The following is a 22930-nucleotide window of genomic DNA, read 5'->3' on the forward strand; positions in this document are numbered from 1 at the left end:
ATTATAAGCTAGAAATTCATAAAAAATGTTCTTTTTAAATCTAAGATTTGAAAATTTAATACAAGATTCCTAACAAATTTGTCAATCTTTATCACAAAAAAATGTCCACCTGAAATTCTAATTAAATTTTTATTAGCATTTGAATTTCAAATATTGACAAAAATTTGTCAAAACCATGAATATTTGCAAATTATTTTGTAGTTCAAAATTCATAATATTGTTTGTATTTATATCTAAGGTTATAAAATTTAACACCAAGTTTTGCTTAAAATAGCTATAGAGAAAATTTGAAGCGTCATTAAAGGAAAAATGTTTTGAGCGTTTGAGTTTTAAATTTTTATGAAATCGCGTAATGATAACGATTTATCCTCAAACCAGGTATTCGTATATCTATGATAATATAAGGTATATTGAATTATGACTAATTGATTAACCATGCCTTATGCAAAATGCGTCTTAATTGAAAAATAAAATATTTGTTTCAAAATTGAATATATGACAATATTTAAATATAATATATCCTAGACTGACAAATCATCTCCGTTCAGAATCGTTTTTCGTATACAATGATACCTATCATTGCATTCAAATTTAATTCCATCCATTACAGTAACCTACTGTACAGCAGAGCGACATCCACGACTTATCCGCTTTTTTGTTAATTTTTATCTACGAGTATTTTTTTAAATTTAATGATTTAATAATTTTAATCATATTATACGTCATACGTTGATAGATATACCTATCGAGTATTACTGGCAAGCAAGTTGGTGTCCAATATTCAAAAGCAATAAACAATGATTGAGATTATAGAACACTATAGCTACGTATGTATATGATGTAAATGTAAGTCGATAGATATGTAACAAAGTGTATAATAAATCTATAGGTATATAAAGTCATAAAGATAATGCATTATACTATTATTGAGATTATGTATCTAATATGTCCGATAGGTATCTCCGTATAAAATATACTTGATTTCATCCCGTGACCTACTTTTTAGGTTGAAATACCAAATATATGAAATACATAGGTTTCTGAAAAAAAACCAGTAATTTGTTTTTTTTCCAAAATACGATATCTTATTTACAGTTTTCTACATATTATACTATTATAGGTTTACATACTCAAAAACTAATGATTTCCGAATCAAATTTTTGACATAAATTTTAAAACATAATTTTTAAATGTTGAATTAAGTAGTTTTCCGAAAGAAGATCCAAAATTTCGAGGAGATGCTAAACTACATTTGATTCCAAAATTAATTTTTTCTTTAGTTCATTTTAGGGAGGGTGGTGGGCGATTGAATTTTTTTCATGCTAAGATTTGGCAACCCGTGATATTCGTACCAGTCACCTCTTTACTGTTGTCATCGTGCTTATGAAATTTTCAAATTTTGTTGCTTACTTTTTTATTAAGTAGAAAATAATTTATTATTATTATTTTTATGACTAAATTAGTAAAATATTTATGAAATTATGGTTGTAACTAACCAACCGTAACCCGAATACCATGCCACATGTCAAATAGATAATTTGAATTGCGATAAGCAGAAAGGTATGAATTCTGGAGAAAATAGTATAGGTAGGTTTGTGGTATGTTAGTAAAATAGTAACAGGGTTTGGTCCATGACGTCATACTTGTCTCTTCATTATTTGTTAGAGTTCGTATCACTGTAGTTATAAACGTTTATCTCACAAGTATCGAATCACCGAACAACGTCATTATGAGTCGAATACACGTAGAGTAAATATTTTTTATTCCATGATATGCAGTTTTTTGCAACTTTGTACTTTTGTAGTATCAGTATTGAGTATACCCAGTTATTTGTACCACGGGTATAATGATAGATGATTGCCATCGAGAAATTGTTGTAGTGTGTACACATACACATTTTGTTAGTTCATATTTTCATAAATTCAATTGTAATTCGTTAAGAGTTTTCAATTTATACCGTACGAACTTAATTGCCGATTGAGAGTACATTTACAAGGTGCGGAATACTTGGCATGACATACCGAAAAAGTAATGTCCTAATGTCTATATTTATTGTTTAGCTTGAACAATTCACTGCCAAAATGGTGCTGCTGGCTTCAGCCGTCTGCACAAAAACGGGAAAAACCATAGTCTCTCGACAGTTTGTTGAAATGACCAAAGCGCGGATTGAAGGACTACTGGCGGCTTTTCCCAAGCTAATGTCGACAGAAAAACGTCATATTCAACATACATTTGTTGAGACGGATTCAGTACGATATGTATACCAACCATTGGAAAAACTCTACATGTTGCTGATCACTACAAAGACCAGTAATATATTAGAAGATTTGGAAACATTAAGATTGTTTTCAAAAGTAGTTCTGGACTGTTGCAAGTAAGTAATCTAAATCAGTTAAATAATTCAAGTTTTGTAATTTTTGCCAACAATAATATGTTCGGTTTCTTATTCTAGGTTAGTTGACGAGAGTGAAGTATCAAAAAAATCTTTTGATTTAATATTTGCTTTTGATGAAATTGTAGCTCTTGGATATAGGGAAAGTGTTAATTTAGCACAAGTAAGGACATTTGTAGAAATGGATTCTCACGAAGAAAAAATGTATCAAGCAGTACGTCAATCACAAGAGCGTGATGCTAAGGTTAAAATGCGCGAAAAAGCAAAAGAATTACAACGTCAAAGAATTGATGCTGTCAAAAAGGGTGTACGTATGCCACAATCATCAAGCTCTTACATGTCAATGACACCAGTTGCAGATTCAATTTATGAGATAAAAGTCTCCAAGCCAGAAACACCAAAATACACATCTAGCAATAAAGCTTTAAAATTAGGAGCAAAATCTAAAGATGTTGATTTGTTTGTTGATCAATTGAAATCTGAAGGTGAAAAAGTTGTTAGTAACAACAAGACATCAACTATTTCATCAACTTCTTCAACTGTTCAAAAAGATATTCATATTAAAAAAGAAGAACGTTTAATTGCCATTGTTGGTCGTGATGGAGGTGTCCGCAATTTTGAATTACATGGATTGATTTCGTTAAGAATTTCAAATGAAATGTATCAAAAAATTGTTTTGCAGTTCAATTTTGAATCTGGAAACATTCCATTGCAGACACATCCTAATATTGATAAGGAACTTTTCAAGACTAACCGATTAATAGGTTTGAAAAATCCAACAAAACCATTTCCATTAGATTCTGAAGTAGGGCTATTAAAATGGACTCTTCAGTCTCAAGAAGAATCAGCTATTCCGCTTTCAATTAATTGCTGGCCTAGTGAAAATGGTTATGGTGGTTGTGATGTAAATATTGAATATAATTTGGAACATGCTGATCTCGAGCTGAATAATGTTACTGTCACAGTCCCGTTGCCATTTGGTAATGCTCCAGTTATTCAAGAGTGCAGTGGAGTTTATAGTTATGAACCTAAAAAGAATGTTTTAATATGGTCAGTGGCTGTAGTTGATTCGTCCAACCCTACAGGATCTATTGAATTTGAAGCACCCAAATCGATCGCCTCCGATTTCTTCCCAATCAAGGTTGATTTTATGTCAAAATCATCTTACAATAAAATTAAGCCAATGGAAATTAGACTTGTTGATGATAGTACACCTGTTAAATTTACATCTGAGACATCATTATACACAGGAAATTATGAAATTGTTTGAACATTAAGAATTTTTTTTTATTTTTTTTTTGAACACTTTATTAGTTATTTTATTATTATTAAAAATTCTTATATAATTTATTATACATAAATATTATAACATTATGCTGTCTAAATATACATTTTTTCTTTATTATTCATTAGAATTATTCTGAGTTGTAGACAACAGTAATTCTTGAACTTCTTTTAAATAAGAAATTTGTGATCGAACTGTGCTTAAATACTGAGGGTATGTGAGCGAACTTAACTCCTGAGCTGGTAATGGTTCCGTTCTTGTAGGATATACCATTAGTGGTATATAACGTTGACTGCTTAGACCTAAACATTAAAATATATGCATCGCAATATTATTTCAAGTAATAACTATATTAGTAATTATACCTAATAATACCTAATATTTTCATATAAATAAATACATTCTTAAAGTAAACTGATAACTCGGTGATAAATATTAAATAACTAATGTATTATAGATATAAATTAATGAATTATATTACTTTGATATTAATTGTTATTAGTCAAATAGGGGAGAGGAAATGTGGAGTAAACTTCAAATCACTCAATATTGTAATTAACATAATTAGGTATTGATATAAAACATTTTTGTAAAATTGTTATTAATACATTTATTTATTTATTTTATAGTAGAAAATAAATAATATATATACTTCTATACCAATTGCTTTTAGTGATTTTTTTTTTTATTAAAAAGATATCCATAAAATAGTAAATATTTGTTTACAATCGGAATTGTGGAGTAGAGAAAATATCGCTAAAATAATTTAAGCTCTATCAAAAAAAAAAATGTCTTCAAACATATTATAATTATTAATAAATTAATGGAAATACTTGTATGTTCTAACCTTAAGGATCAGCTTAGAAAGATTTTAAAATAAATGATAGAAAGTTCTTCTTCTTGGCTTTACAATTCTTTAAGAATTTTGGCCGCAATCGGCCAAAGAAAATTATTAGTAATAGTTATTTTTAAATATTTATTATCTTTATATTTACTATAATATTATTAGATAGTAAATACATTGATACATTTTTGATAGAGTATTTCATATTTTGTTGTGGTACGCAGTTAGGTCAATTATCATTTATTTAAAACTTTTAAAAGGTTACTAATACCTCAGGAAACTAACAAATTAATTTTTATTTTTAAAACAAATAAGGAAATATTATATACAGTCAAAAATAATGATTCCTTGTTCATTTGTATACCTGAATTTTCAAAAATAAAGACATACATTCACATTTTTTTAAATCAAATTTTCATAAATTTATTACCTAGTAATATGATTATTGATTATAGTATATAATATAATCAATGATTATATGGATTAATATTTGAGTAGGTAGAAATAACTTGATGATACAACAAAACCATGTTTACTTCATTAGTTATTAGAAATAAGAAATGTCTAAAATTCTTAAACCCAATATTATGGATATTTCTTAGGTTTGGATAATATTGTAATGTTATATGTTTGAATGTATGATAAAGTAACTAAATTCAGGTATAGGTCTAATTATAAGTTTGAAGTACATGATAAAGTTTGGAAGAGAGCTTTAGCATTTTTGAGAGTGATTAATAAATAAATAAAAAATCTATTTTGAGAAGATGTACACGATTGTAACTATTAAGAGTAAATATAGCAAAAGTAGATCCAGATGAAATTTTAGAAAGGTGACACATTTATTAAAAATGAAACATTTTTATGCTGTACATTTTTGTCACAAGTCAATAGATTGTGTTTTTTTGTATGTGCAAATTATATTAAAAAATGACCTATTATGAAGAAAAACTAGGTAGGTACCTATCAAAAATAAATATTCTAATTTAATTTTTCTTGAAACCTTGAGTAAAATTAACTGACTAATAATTAGAAGTGAACTAATAAAATTTAAAAATATACCTTGTTGTTGACACTCGATAGCAGTCTTCAGGTTATACTCTATTTGATCACAAATCGAAAAAAATTCTTCAATCGTTTTTTCAAATCGAGGGCCGGGTATTTCTACAGTTTTTAATAATCCTGTGTCAATGTAATGATTTTGTTGCAGAGTATATGAAGCTGCACGAAGTACACAACTTAATGATTCTTTAAGTTGAATCACTTGAGTTTTCACTTTAGATATATTGTCTAATTTTTCTTGTTGCTGTTGCTGTTGCTGCTGCTGTTGCTGCTGCTGTTGTTGTTGTTGTTGTTGTTGTTGTTGTTGCTGCTGCTGTTGTTGCTGTTGTACTTGTTGCATGGCTTGAGGAACTTGAGGTGTATTTGATGGAAATACAGGCATAGACATTTTTTTTCTATTAAATGAATATAAGTATTCGGTAATTACGTAGAAGGTTTATTAAAATGTCAATAACTTCAAATTTGACATTAACTAATAAAATAATTTATAATGAATTGGAATTTGGAACTTGTCTTTCTTAGTTTGAATATTAAATATTAATTACTAATGATATAATATTTTCAAGTGATTTGAATATAGATGATATTTGATCGAGTGATAATTCATACATTTTTTTTTTATCTTACACGGCGTTATCTAACATGACCAAGATCTTAGATCCTGCCGATTCCACCAATTACTGATCAGTGAGTAGTGAAGAGTGAACAACCAGTGGCCAGTGAACAGTGAACTGTTATATGTTATATATAGGTATATTTACTCTGTGATCCCGGCTCTACCACAGTGACTGCGATTATGTTGCTTACAATAATTATATGCATTAGGACAAAATTGAAAAGTTATACGTGTCACACTGATGTGGTTAGGTTGGCGACCTTGGTGAAGTCTGGATGATAGCGCGCCCATCAAAATATTTTTCTACAGCAAGCTCTGACGCTCTGTGCCGCGGGCAGTCGCTTGTATTTTTGTCGGTGCTCGCCACTTGCCAGTCGCCAGTCACTACTATGCGTCGAGGCTTGTGTGTGTGTCCCGTTCACTCTTTCACTTTCTTATCAGTTGTACTGCAGCGCACTGATCGTTCGACATCATAATATTTTATTTAAATATTTCGTTTTATTAATATTCTAACGATTATCGCCGTTTTTAAATAATAGTCCGTAAGTATAGTTGTGGTAAAATCATGGCTGACGACTACGGAAGCATGGAGGACAATGCTGGTGATATGAATACCAAATTTGGGCTGCGATTGCGTGGGCGCAAAGGAGCTTTGAAAAAGAAGAACGTCTATAACGTCAAAGATCACAAATTTATACCAAGATTCTTTAAGCAACCGACTTTCTGTAGCCATTGCAAGGACTTCATATGGTAAATAGATGTATAAAAAAAAATAATTTTATTAATTTTATTTTATTTCTGTAAGCTTTTTCGATTTCCTTGTGCTAACTGCTGCATTGTAAAATAAATTTAAGTCCTTTTAAAAACTTTCAACTGGCCTATAGTGGAACACTAGAAAATTTGAAAATTGTGTAGATCTAATTAAAATTTAAATCGAAAGTCAAAATTATGGTACTGTTATGTTGCTTCGTCGTGGGTAGTAATAAAAACATCTTATGTTTTTGGAATAATTTATACGCAATTCAGGTTTGCCATAGGTAATTTGTGGGAGTTTTGATATTTATTTTAATTATAAACTTTAAGGTAGGCCAATCAAACTTTTCATTTAAATATCTCGATTTTTTAAATTAATTATACTATGTTTCGTACTACATTTTTGTACAAACTTTAAATGTTATTGTCATGTTTATTTTTTTAGTGTGAAAACTATGTAGGTAGGTATCTGTTTTTCGATGTACTGAATAATTGTACATACAATCTTAGCTATTATACATTTTGAGTCAATATATTTATGTTATTGTGAATAACTTTTTTTTTAAATAGTGAATATTAGTTTTTTATTTATTATTTTCGTTTGTTATAATAATTATTTAAGTAAAGAAGAATAATATTTTTTACACGTTATTGTTTGTATTTTTTAGTATTAACTTACGCGTTATTCAAAGGTGAATGCGGAAAAAATGTAAATGGTCGTTTTTTGAAAAATTAATAGGAGCTAGTTTTAGATTGGGTTTTTATTTCGAGGGAAGTGTTGACAGTTTTGGGATACCTTTTAAAATTCTTATAAATTATACCCTTAGGGTAGTTATACTATGTCAGTAGACATATCTATTTTTTTATGGTGATGACTGGTGAGTGAGGCGAAACTACAAAATATCATATGTTTTCATCCTTACTATTCTCAGGCATATCTATGGGGGAGTTGGGCAGTAGCGCAGATTACCCAATTTATGTATGACATATGTCATAGACTCATAGTAGATTTTTCAGATGGGGGGTCCACCATGAGATACTGCCGTGTACTGCATACAGAATATACGTTTACACATAAAAATATACGGTCAAACGTTACATTACTTATTTGTAGACGCTTTGATTTACATCTGATGGTTAAATTATGAAAATAGAGGGGATGATGGGGACCTCTTAATATACGATGTCATCATATATTTAAAACACTTCGGCGCCACTGGACTTGGGAGTTTGGCTCTCCCACCAGAATTATTTGTTTTAATTTATAACTTCAAACTGAAATGATGGTTGCCAAAAACTATTCAAAAATATAATAATGAACCCGAACAAAAAAATCAAATAAATTTATTCAAAAAACATAGAACAATTTCAACTTTTCCTAATGTACCTATATAAATTTTTTAATTTAGCTCTTACCTGGCCGATTTCTTCGGCATCATGTGAGAGGTTATTTGCGGGGATAGGTTAACTATGACTCAAGACTAGCAATACTTTAATTAATATTGAAAGAGATATTTCAAATAATATTGATTCAAATGATATATTAAATATCTTCTCAAAAACTAAAAGACGTTTGGAATTATAGTAGGAAAAAAATAAATGTCTTTATTTTCATTTAGCTTATAGTGTTTTTTTTATTATTATTTATTTATTTATTTATTACGCCCAAGATGAGCAAAAGTTACAGTAAATAACATGTACAATAAATTACATTATATAGTTGATAAAGAATACTTATAGTAAACCTGGTGGATCATGAAAAAATCAAAATTTGTAAATTTATTACAGAATATACACATACGATTTAAAGGGCTATAGTAATTGTAATTCTGGCGGTGGCAGTCGATATGAATAAAGAGTGATTACGAGAGTTGAATGTTGAATTATTAATTGTTTTTCCAGCCCCCCTCTCCAAATATATTAGATAATTCTACGCCTATGTTGCTATTACACTTTGTACTTAATAGGAACTTATGGGAACTTGACTAGAGATTTGTTTGGATAAGTATATTGTAAATTTGTATTTCGATTCTGTTGTATTCTTACGAAGAAATTGAATAAATCTTCTAAATAAAATCTGCATAGCACATATTATATAATAAATATCTTAATTATATATATGGTGTCTATACTATAAATTCATAACTTATCCTAATTACGGTGTTATTAATGGAATTGAGATAAAAATAGCTCAAACTTCGGTTGAATACTAATTTTTTTAATTTACGGAGTTCCTTTCCATTTTAAAATGTTTCATTATTTTTGGAATGTATTTTATATTAATCGTATTTTGAATTATTTTTTACAACATATTAAATCGTGAACACTTAAGTTTTAATGGAAAATCTGCAGTTAGTTATAATTAAGTTGGTAAATAAATTTAAACGATTAAATGTACCTATTTGCATTTAAAAAAAAAAATAAAAGGATCCTATACGTACTTATCAATTCTTAAATTTGAGCAAATTCACTGTAAGAACTTCTACTTAATTATCTAAATCTACTTTAAGTTATGTATGATGTGCAATCGTGAATCATTATTATTATTTGCTAATTTTTTGATGTTGTACACTGGTGTACATGATTTTCTTGTTCATAAAGCAGCTTGAAAACGTAATTCAGTGTTTTTTTTTATAGTGATTCTTATAGAAATTTAAAAATATTTAAAATACATTTAGGCACAACTTTTTTTAAGCATTTGAATGAAAATCTTGGCAAAGTTTGTCAAAATCACGATACTTAGTGCAAATAATTAAAAAAAAATAAATAGCAAAAAATTCTTAAAAATGTAATTTTAATACCTAAGATTTTAAAATATATACAACTTGATAAAAAGTAAGAGAAAGATAGAAGTACACTAAAAATCTATTATATTAGATCGAGTCTACGGTTTTTTTTTAAAATTATTATTTCCTCAGTTCAACGCCTGAAGAAGCATAGTTTTTTACGCAAAATTGGTTGAATTTCTGAATTCTTTTGTATATTTATTAAAAGCATTGAGCCCTTTATCATACTTTGTTCATTGTAAAATTACAAATTACAAATTTAAGAAATTTTCGCTATAACTTTCAATTAAAAAATTTTTTTTATCTATTCAGACCATTATAGTATTTGAATTGTATTTTCTATTCTTATCAAAACACGGATTTTATCTATTTTGTTTTATACATTTTGTTTACGCAATTTTAATTTTTATTTGTTTGTTAATATAATTTGATTTTATGTAGTGGGTTCTCGCTAAAAAGTATTGCTAAATATTTAAGCTAGATTACCTTTGATTGAAGAAGGGTTTTCGTAATTTGAAGAGAAGTCTAAACATTAACGTTTATTAAATAAAAATATTCAAATAAACAAATTTGTAATGTGTTAATTTTTTTATATTATTTCTTAAGTATAAATGATTATGGTTTGAGTACTCGTTTGATACAAAAATAAAGAATTGTTAAAAAACCTTTTCAATTTTGTAATTGAAAAAAAAATAGTATAACTTTAAAAATAGTATAGTCTAGAGATTTATATAAATTAAAAAATTAAATTTTAATGGATTTGCTCTTATACCTACCGAAATTGTTAAAAATTGGCAATTTTCTTAAAATGTAATTTTAGTAGATAATCTCTCTTATCTTCTGAAAATGCATTTCGAATAAAATACCTAAGTCACTCAGCTGAAATATTTAATTGCAAATATTTGATAATAATATACTTATGGTATATACTATATAATATACGCAATGATGATATTATTTTGATATAATACCTACTAATTTTCCTTAAGAAGTTAGAATATTAAAAACCTAGTATTTTATTAGTTCAATAAATTTATAATTTGTATAGTTAACTTATAACGTGATTTGTAAATATCTTTAATTGATATCGAACTATTGCAGGTTAATTCCTATACGTGAATTGTATTATAGTACATGCGAATTAATTACGATTGAGTTGTGTAGCCTGTTAGCAATAATAAAAGGTTTTGAAAATTAGCTTTCATTTAAGAATATTAATAACTTATTAGCAATAACATATTCCAAACTTTCGCTTTTTGCATCATGCCTTAAGGCTTGAGGCATTCATTTTTTTTCGTGATTGAGTTTTAAAATATTTATAATTTATACTAACCAGGATATTGCAATATACTTCTATGTACTAGGAATTTAAAAATATAATTTATTTGGTACGAAGAATTTGAATTAATCATTATTACAATGACAATATGATTATTGAACTTTTTGATAATGTATATTTTTAACTTTTTTTTATCATCACATCCTCCCTTTGTTTATTATAACACTACAAACTTTTGATTTAAAAAAATTCCAAATTACAGTACAATGATAAATTATAATTATTTTAAGGTATATTAAAAAAATATAAAGAAAAGGAAAATCTAAAATTAAAAATTAATAAATTTAATCTATAATCTCAGATTTTGATATTCTATATAAGTACACTGTACAGTATACTGTTTATATATGTATATTGTACGTATATAGAATATATTATATGCATTACGAATATAATTCAGATCTTGGGTAATTTTAATTCCAGACAAATAAATTGTAGTTTGATTATTTTTTTATGATATTTACCGATTTACATTAAAGGCATGGGATTATATTGATTATATATTATAATTTTACTTATTTTAGATTTAAAAATCCTAAAAAAGTCACTTTTCTGTGTATAAAGTAGGTTTCGAGTGTACCACGTCATTGAGTAGGTCATTGTTTATTGTGATATATTTATAAACCACTGATAAATCATTGCAATCGAATAACAATTTTGATCAATATCTATTTTTAAGGATATTTTATTATATAAATACATATATTAGGTTATATAATAACCTAACCTTATACTAGGTGATGGTATGTTAATCAATTTTTGGAAATAAAATTTATTTTATCAAAAAATGGTCTTATATGGGTTTCCGTTTTTTTTTATTACTGAGAATTTTTAATTTTGACTCCCAATGTAAAACTAGATTCAATTTGCTACCAGTTATACCTTCAAAGTTTTAAAATACCTAATGTTATATTATAATAATATTGATATATTTTACTGCTCCGAAAGGTGATGACAAAAAAAAAATATGAAAATACGTAACCAATAAATTAATTGCTCCATTATGAATCTAAAATAAAATTACTTGATATTTGAAAAATTTGTTTCTAGTTTAAAATATCTTCTTTATCCAAGGTTTATACGAATTTGTTATCATGATAAATTTTGTATGATTTATTATCAGTCGCTTGTATGTATTATTTTAGCAATATAGTCTTCATACCTATGTGTAATATTTTTAATTATTAGGTATACTTAACATTCTAACCATCTGGCCTACAATATTTGAATATCCTATTTACACTTTTAATTTGTTTCAAACTCCAATTATATATGATAACCTTTTAGGTATTACTTTAACATTAACTTTAATTGGGTTTCATAATTTAAGCCGAAATTGCCCTCCGGCTGAAAAAAAAAAAATTAAAAAAAATGTATGACGAATTTCCATTATTTTTCAATTGTTGTTACTTGTCTTAATGACCTTGTATACAAAAGTTTAGTATAAGCTTTGCCCTACTGAACAAAATTAATTTTTGTTTTCTTTTGTAATTTTCATTTATATTTTGTTACTTTTGTAGATTATATAATTATAAATTAGAATTACCGTTGGCTTAAATAAAATATTCAACTTATAATTTCAAAACTCATTATTTTAATTTTCCATTTATAACAATAAGATAAGTAGATTTGTAGTTACCTAATAAAGTTATTTTTCAACTGCCCTATTAGCTACTATGTATTCTTCCACTCGTTTTTACGACTACCTACTACTTTTATTTTAATTTAATAGAAACCCATTGTAATGTAAGTATATACTATATAAAATATAACGAATTTGTTTTTTTTTATTTTTCATTTCTTTAGTTGAGTAATTTGTAGGTATTATTCAAATTTCCTACAAAGAAAAAAATTATAAAATATAATAATAAAAAAATAATAATTGTATATTCTATTCTAAGAACAATAATATAATTAACATCAATAATAATTTTAACTATACTAATTTACTATAGTATCATGAAATGTTAAATTATCGAAGTGAATTATACTAATCCAAATATGTTAAATGTTGAAAAGACTTATAGCACAAATGTTCACTTATATGGCTTTTACTGAGGTGACCTAAATACAACCGACAAACGTGGAACTTTTAAGGGTTCTATAAAGAAACACAAACTTTTGAGAGTATTATATAACAATTGTCTCTCTAGGGAAATTAACCATTATATATACAATGTACCTAACGCTTATAAATTATGACTAATAAACGATCAATTTTTCGGTAGATTTAAAATTTTTATGTAGTGGAGAATACAAAATTCAGGTGCATACCACATTCTCTTCGGCTATGTACATTTGTAATGCATTTCATATTTTTAAACAACACATTACTGATTATATCATAAATTAATTATCTCATTTTAATAATAAAATAGATTTATAGTTAAACGAATATAACAAATGGAAAATAATCATATAATTTGATGTTTACTACGCAGTATTTTTATAATATTTGATTACAAATAATTTTAGTAACAATCACGAAATAAATAATATATTTTTGATAATTTGTATTTTATGTATCCAAATTAAGTTGAAAGTTTTAATATACAATTTTTAATGAATATCAGTTAACATGCCCATAATCCATTTATGATTTTAACAATATTATTTTATTGTTTGGCAAAATGTCAGTACCTATATAAGAATATTTTTGAATCCATAAAAAAATAAGCGTAGAAAATTTTAATTACCTATCTACATAGTGTACATATGTAAGTTGACGTTTGTCGTGTTATTTTATTTAGTAGAAATTAACTCAAAAAGAGTCGACAAAATACTAAAATAGTACAATTGATGAAAGCGAATGTTTAATAAGACGTGTAGCGGATAGCGCCAATAATAAAATACCATGGTTAACGAATTGTTAAATCTAAATTACTAACCTATTGATGACGATTGATTCGAAATTTTAGAGTTATTTATCAGGTAAATTTTAATTACTCTTACGAATATTAATGTGCGTTTTTTTATACGTATAAAATCCACGTGTATTACTATGTTATTTTGTTTCAGTTTTAAATTCATTTATTTTTACTCTAATTAATTAATATATTATTTACTGATGTGCCGTTGTTGCTTACGGGCAGTACTACCCTACGGTAGGCGGTCCGGCAGTCGTTATACTCGTATTATACTAACGTATTGTTAAGACAGTATAATAGTAGGTATATTGTACCTGATTGCATTTCAAAAAGCCTTTAAAACGCTTTCTGTGTGAGGGTTTTCTTCAGCTATTAATTGTCAATAAAAAATCTATTTGTTTTAAAATCGTATATTTGTTAGATTTTACCAACACTAACAATTTAGACAATAGTAGTTGATGTATTGAATGAGTTATTGTTAAAAAAAAATTAAAAAATAATAAATATTCACATTTTTGAACATACTAATTTTAAGTCTTCACTGATTAGTCAGCGTATGTTTTCAAATTTTATATTTTATTCTATATGTTTTCGAATTATTTAAATACTGTTGACTTCAATGAACAATAGCTAACAACTTAACTCGATATATTTATTAAATTCGAACTTCTACCTGATTATTTCGTTGTAAAGATGGTTATATGAGACTTTTAGACTTTCGCTTGTTGAGATTTCTTAAACATTTTGGCATTTTGGACATTCTATAATTTTGCTCTAATTATGAATATAAGCAACACAATCATTATTTTATATTAAAACTGTTTTAATAGGTTACTAAAATTAAATTAGCGCTGAGTAGAAAAAAAAATAATCCTTAAAATAACCATAATATATGAACCAATAAATGAACCAATTGAAGGAATATTAAAAAAACTTTTTTTGTTTAAGAAATAAAAATAAAATAAACATCACTAAACAGAAAACCATCAAATGTATTTTTTTTTTTATCATTTATTTAAATATACACAATCTGTTTTTTTTTTTAATCCAGATTTTATACAATCTGTACATAAAAAAAGTACAATAAGCATAAATGATGTTATTTTTTAAAATTATATATATATTAGTTTGAGTGTCTTGAGGGAAGAACCAACCTGCTAAGGCACTTTAGCGTGAATTCACAAACTATTTAGGATTTTTTTTTTACTTCATTTATAAGATCTCGAGGCCATTGTCGCTTGAGTCTTCTAGGGGGTTCTACGGGGATGGAGATGGATAGTAACTTTTTAACATGAGGGTTAGTGTGATTATGAATGTGATTTCTTAATTTAGATTTTAGAGTAAAATAGCTGTTTCAGTGATTTTAGGAATATGGAGATGAGTATGAAGGGTGTGATTAGAGATATAAGGAGGAACATTTGTTATGAGTCTGAGAATTTTAGATTGGAACACTTGTATTTTTTGAATATTCAGTAATAAGTAGGTCACGACACCAGGTACGACGCCTTCTGAGGTCACCAGGAATAGCGTTGGTGGATAGCTCGGAAATCAGGGGATTACGATGGCTGCGGAACTTGGAGTGTGTGCGTTTGTAGAAAGTTTTTGCGATGTTTTGTACTGTTGGAATGGCTAGATATCTATGTAGAGTGTCGTTAGATATATAGTAGGGGGCTTTGGTTATTTGGCAGAGACATAATGTATTTATTTATGATCAAATATTAAATATGATCGATGGTGTGGTGTAATTATTATCTCCTGTTATGAAACATTTTACTTAGGTATTTTAATTTAATTTTTAAAATTACATCTCAAATAATAAAATTACTGTAGAGTTCTAATTTAAGTCATTTTTAATACAATATTGTTAGATGATAGGTACATAATTTTATTCTTATATTATATTTCACTGCACCTATAATAGGGATTAAATAATTTAAATAGCTTGCTAAGGTATGTTTATGAATATTATTATTATAGGTTTGTCTGGTTAGATGAGACTATATAAAATTACGCCAGGGCTAAGGGATAACATTTTCTGAATATGCAGATATTGGAAAAATGTATATTGCTTAAAATTTTATGATAGATTACTAGAACTTCATTTAGAGAACTAAATATTATACATTCGTAGACTAGTTTAGAATGGTTTTGTTCTTACTAGTCATTTTAGCACAACGTGTTAAGCTTGATTTTTGTCAAAAGTGCCTAGTATTCTAAATGGTTTTGAATTTGGTTTTAGTATCAACATTTGAAGGAAATTCAATGTATATTGCTTATTAAGTACAATAATTTATCACAAAAATTGTTTGAATGTCATAAGTCATAAATAATATTTAAATAATATTAGGTAACTTTATGGAATACATTTGAAAAAATAAGTCATATATATTTGAATTAATTTATGTATAATGTATTAATTAAAAGTATTTAAAAAAAAAAATTATTATTTTTTATAATTAACTATGAATTTTTGTATTTTTTTCTAAGAGCATCTTTTATAATAGATAGTAATAATAATTAAATTTTTATTATTTTTGAAACTTATTTTATAATTTATGTTTATAAAAAAAAATTTAAATTTAATTTGATGGTTTTTAAATGGATTATGTATATTTATACAAATATTCATATTATACAAATGTTTATAACATGCACGTTATTTGACGTGTATTGTAATAATAATACGATATTTTGTAGAAAAGCTTATGTGATTAGAAAACCATTAATCGAATTGAATAAATGATTTAACGTTATTTAATTTTCATTTCTGGGTTTTATGTTTATTTAATTACCCTATATTGTGATAGCGGGGGTAGGTTATTAATTTAGAAAATAGGTCAAGGAAATATCAGGGCAAATAAAACCTTCGTTGATGTTGTTTATGTATAATATTTAAATTTTGTGATCAATAAAATAAAATGTATGCTGGTTTGTTTATAAATTTGGGTATATCCAACTTGTTTTTAATTTCTCATCACAAATAGAAACATATGAGTTGCTGATAGAATATGAACATTGACTAAGATGCTTGTGATTATTAAAAACTAGTAGAAACATATTATCGTTACACGACGTAACGTAATTAAGGTTTCTTCCACTCCCAAAAAATATTATTTCCTAGTTCACATTGCAGTTAAGCATGCATATTTTTTGATATAGGTACATTTTAAGCCCTAATATTAGCAATAATAAATACGTTGCTTTGGTGAAGAAATCAGTTTTGAAAGATACAATGTTTTTTGATTTAGATATGCGCTGTCGATAGCAACATCTTTGACTGATATTTTTAATTTTGGTTTATTCTTTTTCTCAAATATTACTATTTTTTTTTATACCAGATTATAAAATAAAAATTATTATTTTTTAATTCTTACTTTATTTAATATATTTAGTATATTGTACAATGTACTCGAATAACAAGTAATAATAGGTGTTTTTTCTGTTTACTATTAAAATGTTTGTTCAGACAGTTTCGAGAAAAAAACATGTGGTGTTTTGTGACTAAAAGCTGTGTAGTAAACTTTTATAATTTTTTTCCAAATTTTCTTTAGATGTACGATTATTTGGATTTTACTTTTAATTAGCTAAGCTCTAGTAAGAAATAATAATTGTTTTGAGAATGTCGTATAATTTATTGTTTTACTTCAAAATCATACTCGTAACAGTAACATTCCCGATTCGAAGTTTGACTTTATTTAATTTAGACTGTACAGTGTTGAAATATTAATATACAGTGTGTTCAATGATAAAAGGAACACGAAATATTTCGAATGAATGGCCTTGAGTAGCATGGTTTTTGTTGCATGCAAAACAAAATAGATTTTTTAGTCGTAACACCCGCTTTTGAGTTCAAATTTGAATTACTTACTTTAATTTCTGAACTGACTGTTTATTATTGACTATTTGTAAGTCAATGAAATTATTTTTAAATATTTACTTCAAAAACAGCGATATCCCAATATTGGTAGTATTATATTTTCAATTCGAAAGTGCTTAATACAATTTTAGTTTAATGTTAAAATACTTAAAATACTTAATATAGCATATTATGATAGAATTAATTTTTTATGTAAACAGTATTGCTAAAACTGAAAATTACACCAAAATAAATTCAACTAAGTTTATTATTTATAACAATATGCCATAGAAAATGCAATTCCTCTACCTTCCACAGATGCACTTCAAGTAAAAAATGTCATGGTCTGACTTAATTTCTATTCTTAGGACTTGCATATTCAATCTTAAATTCAAACATTGGGGCTTACTCCCTCCTCACTTTTCTATCTGGTATAGAAATATGTCTCCAACTATCCCAAAACTACCTTTGCTAAGTTTTTGCTTAGTTTGGAATCTAAAATAAAATAAAACATTGTAATTTAAATCATTCATTTTTAAACCAAAATATCAAAACAAAATTTTTGTAATTAGTACTTAGATCATCTCTACATTGGTTTTAAGAGTGATTCGTTTTGATTTAAGGATATATATTTGTATTAATAGTTGGATTTTAATATGTATGTGTGATTTAATTTAGTATTTAAAAAAATATTAAATATTTCGTTTCCTTTTAAAAGGGTATAATAAACTGTTATGCAGAAATATTAATGAATATCTAATACAATAGTAAATCTTAAAATAAATTATGTATCAAATATCAAAAATAAAATGATATACATGCTGCTAATGGCCTCAGATGTCGAAGTAGAAATTATTAATAATTTCAATATAAAAAAAAAAAAAAATGATATACATCATGTGTCATTTAATCTACTTTAATAAGGTCATATTTTCTTAAATTGTCCGGTTTCTTGTGATTAAAAATATAATATGATCAACTATTACAATATCGCGTAAATAATGTTTGTTTCTCATAGTCTTTGTCTTAATTATATTGATCAAGAACAGATATGTTGAGTATCAATAATCAAACAAATTGATAATTGTTAAAATTGTTTAAAATTATTTTAAAATTGTTGTATGTTAATGTTTGTCTATGTTATTTTCAACAATATCTCATATTATTTTTTTTTAAGGTCGCATGTATATGGTTTTTTATATACGATATTATGATAACAATTTGTCCTTGTATCTATTGTTTTATTTAAATTTGCATTATTAAATTTACAATATTTACAAATATATCTATCATATGAGTAGTTCGTTTTGATAACTATTAACTAGTACCAACATAGATTACAAAGTTATTGTTTTATTTTATAAGGAATTATAGTTTATTGCATTATATGAAAATACGGTAAAGTAAAAAACCTTACCGGGAATTTAGCGCACTAGCAAATTTAGTTTTCATCACATGTTTAATTAATAATTACTATAATGTGTTTACGTATTACTGTTTTTAATACAATTGGTGTTTTCTGACTACCCCCAAATATTTCTAATCTACGCGATAACTTATGCTCAAGTTTTGCTGTTGGTAGGTGATCAGTATTAGTGATTTATTTAAATGTTGACAAGTCTAATTGCATTGAATGTTAATTAAAATGTTGGTGGTTTTTGGGAAGGGGATTATTATTTTTATTTATATAATTAATATTAGTATTAATATATTATTTAAGCTACCTAGTTATTGTAATAGTATAATGATATGTTTTAACCTACAGACTATAAATATTAAAATAGTAATTTGAAGTTTGTTAATTTTTCAATTAGTATTTAAATAGATATACCTGAGAGAATGTTTAATATTATTCTGAAAAATAGGCGTTTACTTCTAATACAATGCTTTATTTTTTAAACGGATGATTGAAGCATAAAAGTAGACAATATTGTATTTGTGTGTTAAAATATTTAGTTAATAGTTTCTTAGTTTGAACATTTTAAATGTATAATTTATTCATACAAAGCCTCACCATAAAAAATTGTTCATTGATTTGGAAAATATTAACACATTTTAGATTCTGAGTGGAGCGATGAATGTATTGATTTTACCATGATGTGTGTGTTTTTTTTTTTTTTTGTGTCTGTCATCACGTTTTGGGGCAGTAAAAGTGCTTCGATTTTTGACTTCAGTACCTCGTTTGATCAGAAAGTGAATCTAGTTGGTACTTTGGGGGGTCAAAAGTAAAAATTCTTAATACTTTTCTAAATAATCGAGAAAAACAAACTAAAAATTAAGGGAAAAACGGGAAATATTACGCACACTCATTTTTCGACAAAATCGATTTTGGTTTTTGATGTAACTTTAAAACGAATGACCATAGATACATGAAATTTTCACCGAATGTTTATATAAGTATATTCTATCCACTATGCAATTTTCAAAAATTTTCGACTTAAGTTGAATTATTCAAAGGCATTTGAAATTTTTGATCATTATTAGTTTTTTTTAAATTAATATCGATAAAAATTTATTTGTTAGGCAGAAAAGCTTGAAAATTTAATACAAGGCTCTTAACATATTGTTACAATAGCAGTTGAAAAATAAAAGAAATTCATAGTCACAATTTTTTTTTATAAGCATTCAAAGTTTGAATTTTGACAAAATACGTAAAAATCACGAAAATTCACAAATTATTTAAAGCTAGAAATTCATAAAAAATTTTCTTTTTAAATCTAAGATTTCAAAATTTAATACAAGATTCCTTACAAGTTTTTCAATCTTTATCACAAATAAAAATTCCACCGGAAATTAAAATTAAATTTTTATGAGCATTTGAAATTTAAATTTTTACAACATTGGATTTTCACTTTTAGCGATTTCCTTATTTTGATGTAACTCTAAAACAAATGACCGCAGATACTTGAAATTTTGACTGAATGTTTATATAGACATTTTATATATTTGATAAAATTTTCAAAACATTTAGATTTTTTTTTTTTTTTTTTATTTAGAAATACGCCTCAACTACCAGGGTTATTGGCGTTTAAAATATAAATGTTACAGTTTAATTATATTTACATAATGATACTAGAGTATAAAGAAGAAAAGTATATAAGATAAATAATATGATATCACATTTAGATTTGTTTTGAGCTGTTTACTGACATTTTAATTTTTCAATTTTTTTAGTTTTTTTTTCTATAAATATCGATAAAAAATTATTTGTTCGGTAGAAAAGCTTGAAAATTTAATACAAGGCTTCTAACACATTGTAACAATATCAATTAAAAAATATTAAAAATTCGTAGGCATGATTTATTTTTATAAGCATTTAAAGTTGAAATTTTGACTAAATACGTAAAAATTACGGCTATGTTCAAATTATCTTAGATAGAAATTCATAAAAAAATTTCCTTTTATATCTAAGATTTGAAAATTTAATACAAGCCTCCTGACATATTTTTATAATAGCAGTTGAAAAACAAAAGAAATATATAGTCACAATTTTTATTTATAAGCATTTAAAGTTCAAATTTTGACTAAATACGTAAAAATTACGGCAATGTTCAAATTATCTTAGATAGAAATTCATAAAAGTTTTTCTTTTTAACTCTAAGATTTGAAAATTTAATACAAGGCTCCTAACATATTTTTACAATAGCAGTTGCAAAATAAAAGGAATACATAGACACAAATTTTTTTTAAAGCGTTCAAAGTTTGAGTTTTGACAACATATTATGTAAAAATCACGAAAATTCATAAATTATTTTATGCTAGAAATTCATAAAAAATGTTCCTTTTATATCTAAGATTTGAAAATTTAATACATAGCTCCTATCATATTTTTACAATAGCAATTGAAAAATAAAAGAAATGCGTAGTCACAAATTTTTTTTACAATCATTCAAAGTTTGAATTTTGACAACATATGTAAAAATCACGAAAATCACGAAAATTCGCAAATTATTTCAAACTAGAAATTCATAAAAAATCTTCTTTTTAAATCTAAGATTTGAAAATTTTTAATAATCTGTAATATATCCTAGACAGATAAACCGTCTTCGCTCAGAATCGTTTTTCGTATACAATGATATAATAGCATTAGATTCAAATTTAATTCCATTCATTACAGTAACCCACTTGTAACCTACTGTACAGCAGAGCGACATCCACGACTTACCTGCCTTTTTTATCTATATCATTCTATTTATCAATTTTTTTATTAAAAAAAACTAACTTTTGATGTCTTTTATTTTAGGGGTTTTGGAAAACAAGGATTTCAATGTCAAGGTAAGAAAATTTAGCATAGTTTTAGTTATACTGGGTTAATAATTTAACCCATTTTCGCTAAGAAATATAAATTAGTAAAATTTGTTAAATTTCATTAAATTTTTTTAAAATTTTTTATTGGTCTTTTGAGCTTTGGCAACTATGTTTTTGAGCTTTTTTTTTCTTTAAGGAGTGGGAGGGTATTATTTGTTGGTGAACACATGTCTAATGTTTGTCAAGGATTTGTCTCTAAGTAATTTTGTGATCATCCATCTGGGAGCCAATGATCTTCGGACAGTGCTTGACCGTAGCACACATTTGTGACTGTAGTCAACCATCGTTCCATAATAATATTGTGCATTTTGGATTATTCCAATTAATTGTATTTGAATTGCATTATTGTTTTAAAATAAGTTGTTATTTAAATATATTGGTCATTTTTTCATTAATTACTGGAAAAAATGTGTATAACTATTGTCAAATTTATTGGTAGCTTTTTACATAGTTCATTATTATTTTACGATGTTTACATTTTTAAATTTTTAACCATGATAATAAATAAATTCTCTCTTTTATTAAATATAGTTACACTAAATTGGAACCGTTGAATAAAAATAATTTTTTGTCAAAAGTACAAATTTTGTAAGACGGAGACCACACATTCGAGTTTGGTCTCCTCTAACATTAGAGTTTTAAATTTTAAAATACAATTGGATTATTATCTGCACTATCATAGTAAATAATTGAAGCATTAAGCTATTGCTCGTTAAATTATTAATTATTCAGAGATATTGATAATTATTGTATGTAATACATAAACATTATTTTTTTAAGAATTTTTGAATATTTGTCCGTTCCGAAAATACGTTTTATGTAATT

General features: G+C 25.9%; 3 protein-coding genes across 6 annotated transcripts in view; 2 read left to right on the top strand and 1 right to left on the bottom strand.

Moving 5' to 3' along the window:
* The first annotated feature begins 1835 nt into the window (after positions 1-1835).
* deltaCOP (coatomer subunit delta) lies at positions 1836-4340 on the top strand. Its single transcript, XM_015524037.2, has 3 exons — positions 1836-1996; positions 2061-2374; positions 2453-4340. Exons 2-3 carry the CDS (start codon positions 2082-2084, stop codon positions 3660-3662), a joined length of 1503 nt encoding a protein of 500 aa, XP_015379523.1. The 5' UTR covers positions 1836-1996; positions 2061-2081; the 3' UTR covers positions 3663-4340.
* On the bottom strand, positions 3772-6293 carry LOC107173477 (mediator of RNA polymerase II transcription subunit 29-like). Its single transcript, XM_015524039.2, has 2 exons — positions 5581-6293; positions 3772-3979 (listed from the first exon to the last, which is right to left on the bottom strand). Exons 1-2 carry the CDS (start codon positions 5966-5968, stop codon positions 3795-3797), a joined length of 573 nt encoding a protein of 190 aa, XP_015379525.2. The 5' UTR covers positions 5969-6293; the 3' UTR covers positions 3772-3794.
* A 236-nt stretch (positions 6294-6529) lies between these two features.
* Pkc53E (Protein C kinase 53E) overlaps positions 6530-22930 on the top strand; it is an 81629-nt gene continuing 65228 nt past the window's right edge. For 2 of the 4 annotated variants that reach the window (XM_015524010.2, XM_089229935.1), the window contains exons 1-2: positions 6530-6946; positions 22041-22072. In XM_015524010.2, coding sequence (XP_015379496.1) covers positions 6762-6946; positions 22041-22072 — 217 coding nt within the window. In that variant the 5' untranslated portion in view covers positions 6530-6761. The remainder of the gene's footprint in view (positions 6947-22040; positions 22073-22930) is intronic. The other 2 variants (XM_089229936.1, XM_015524011.2) reach the window with 2 other exon arrangements.

Source organism: Diuraphis noxia, unplaced genomic scaffold (assembly GCF_037042655.1).
Source record: "Diuraphis noxia isolate RWA-SAM2 unplaced genomic scaffold, SU_Dnox_SAM2 contig0005, whole genome shotgun sequence".
Taxonomy (NCBI): Eukaryota; Metazoa; Arthropoda; class Insecta; order Hemiptera; family Aphididae; genus Diuraphis; species Diuraphis noxia.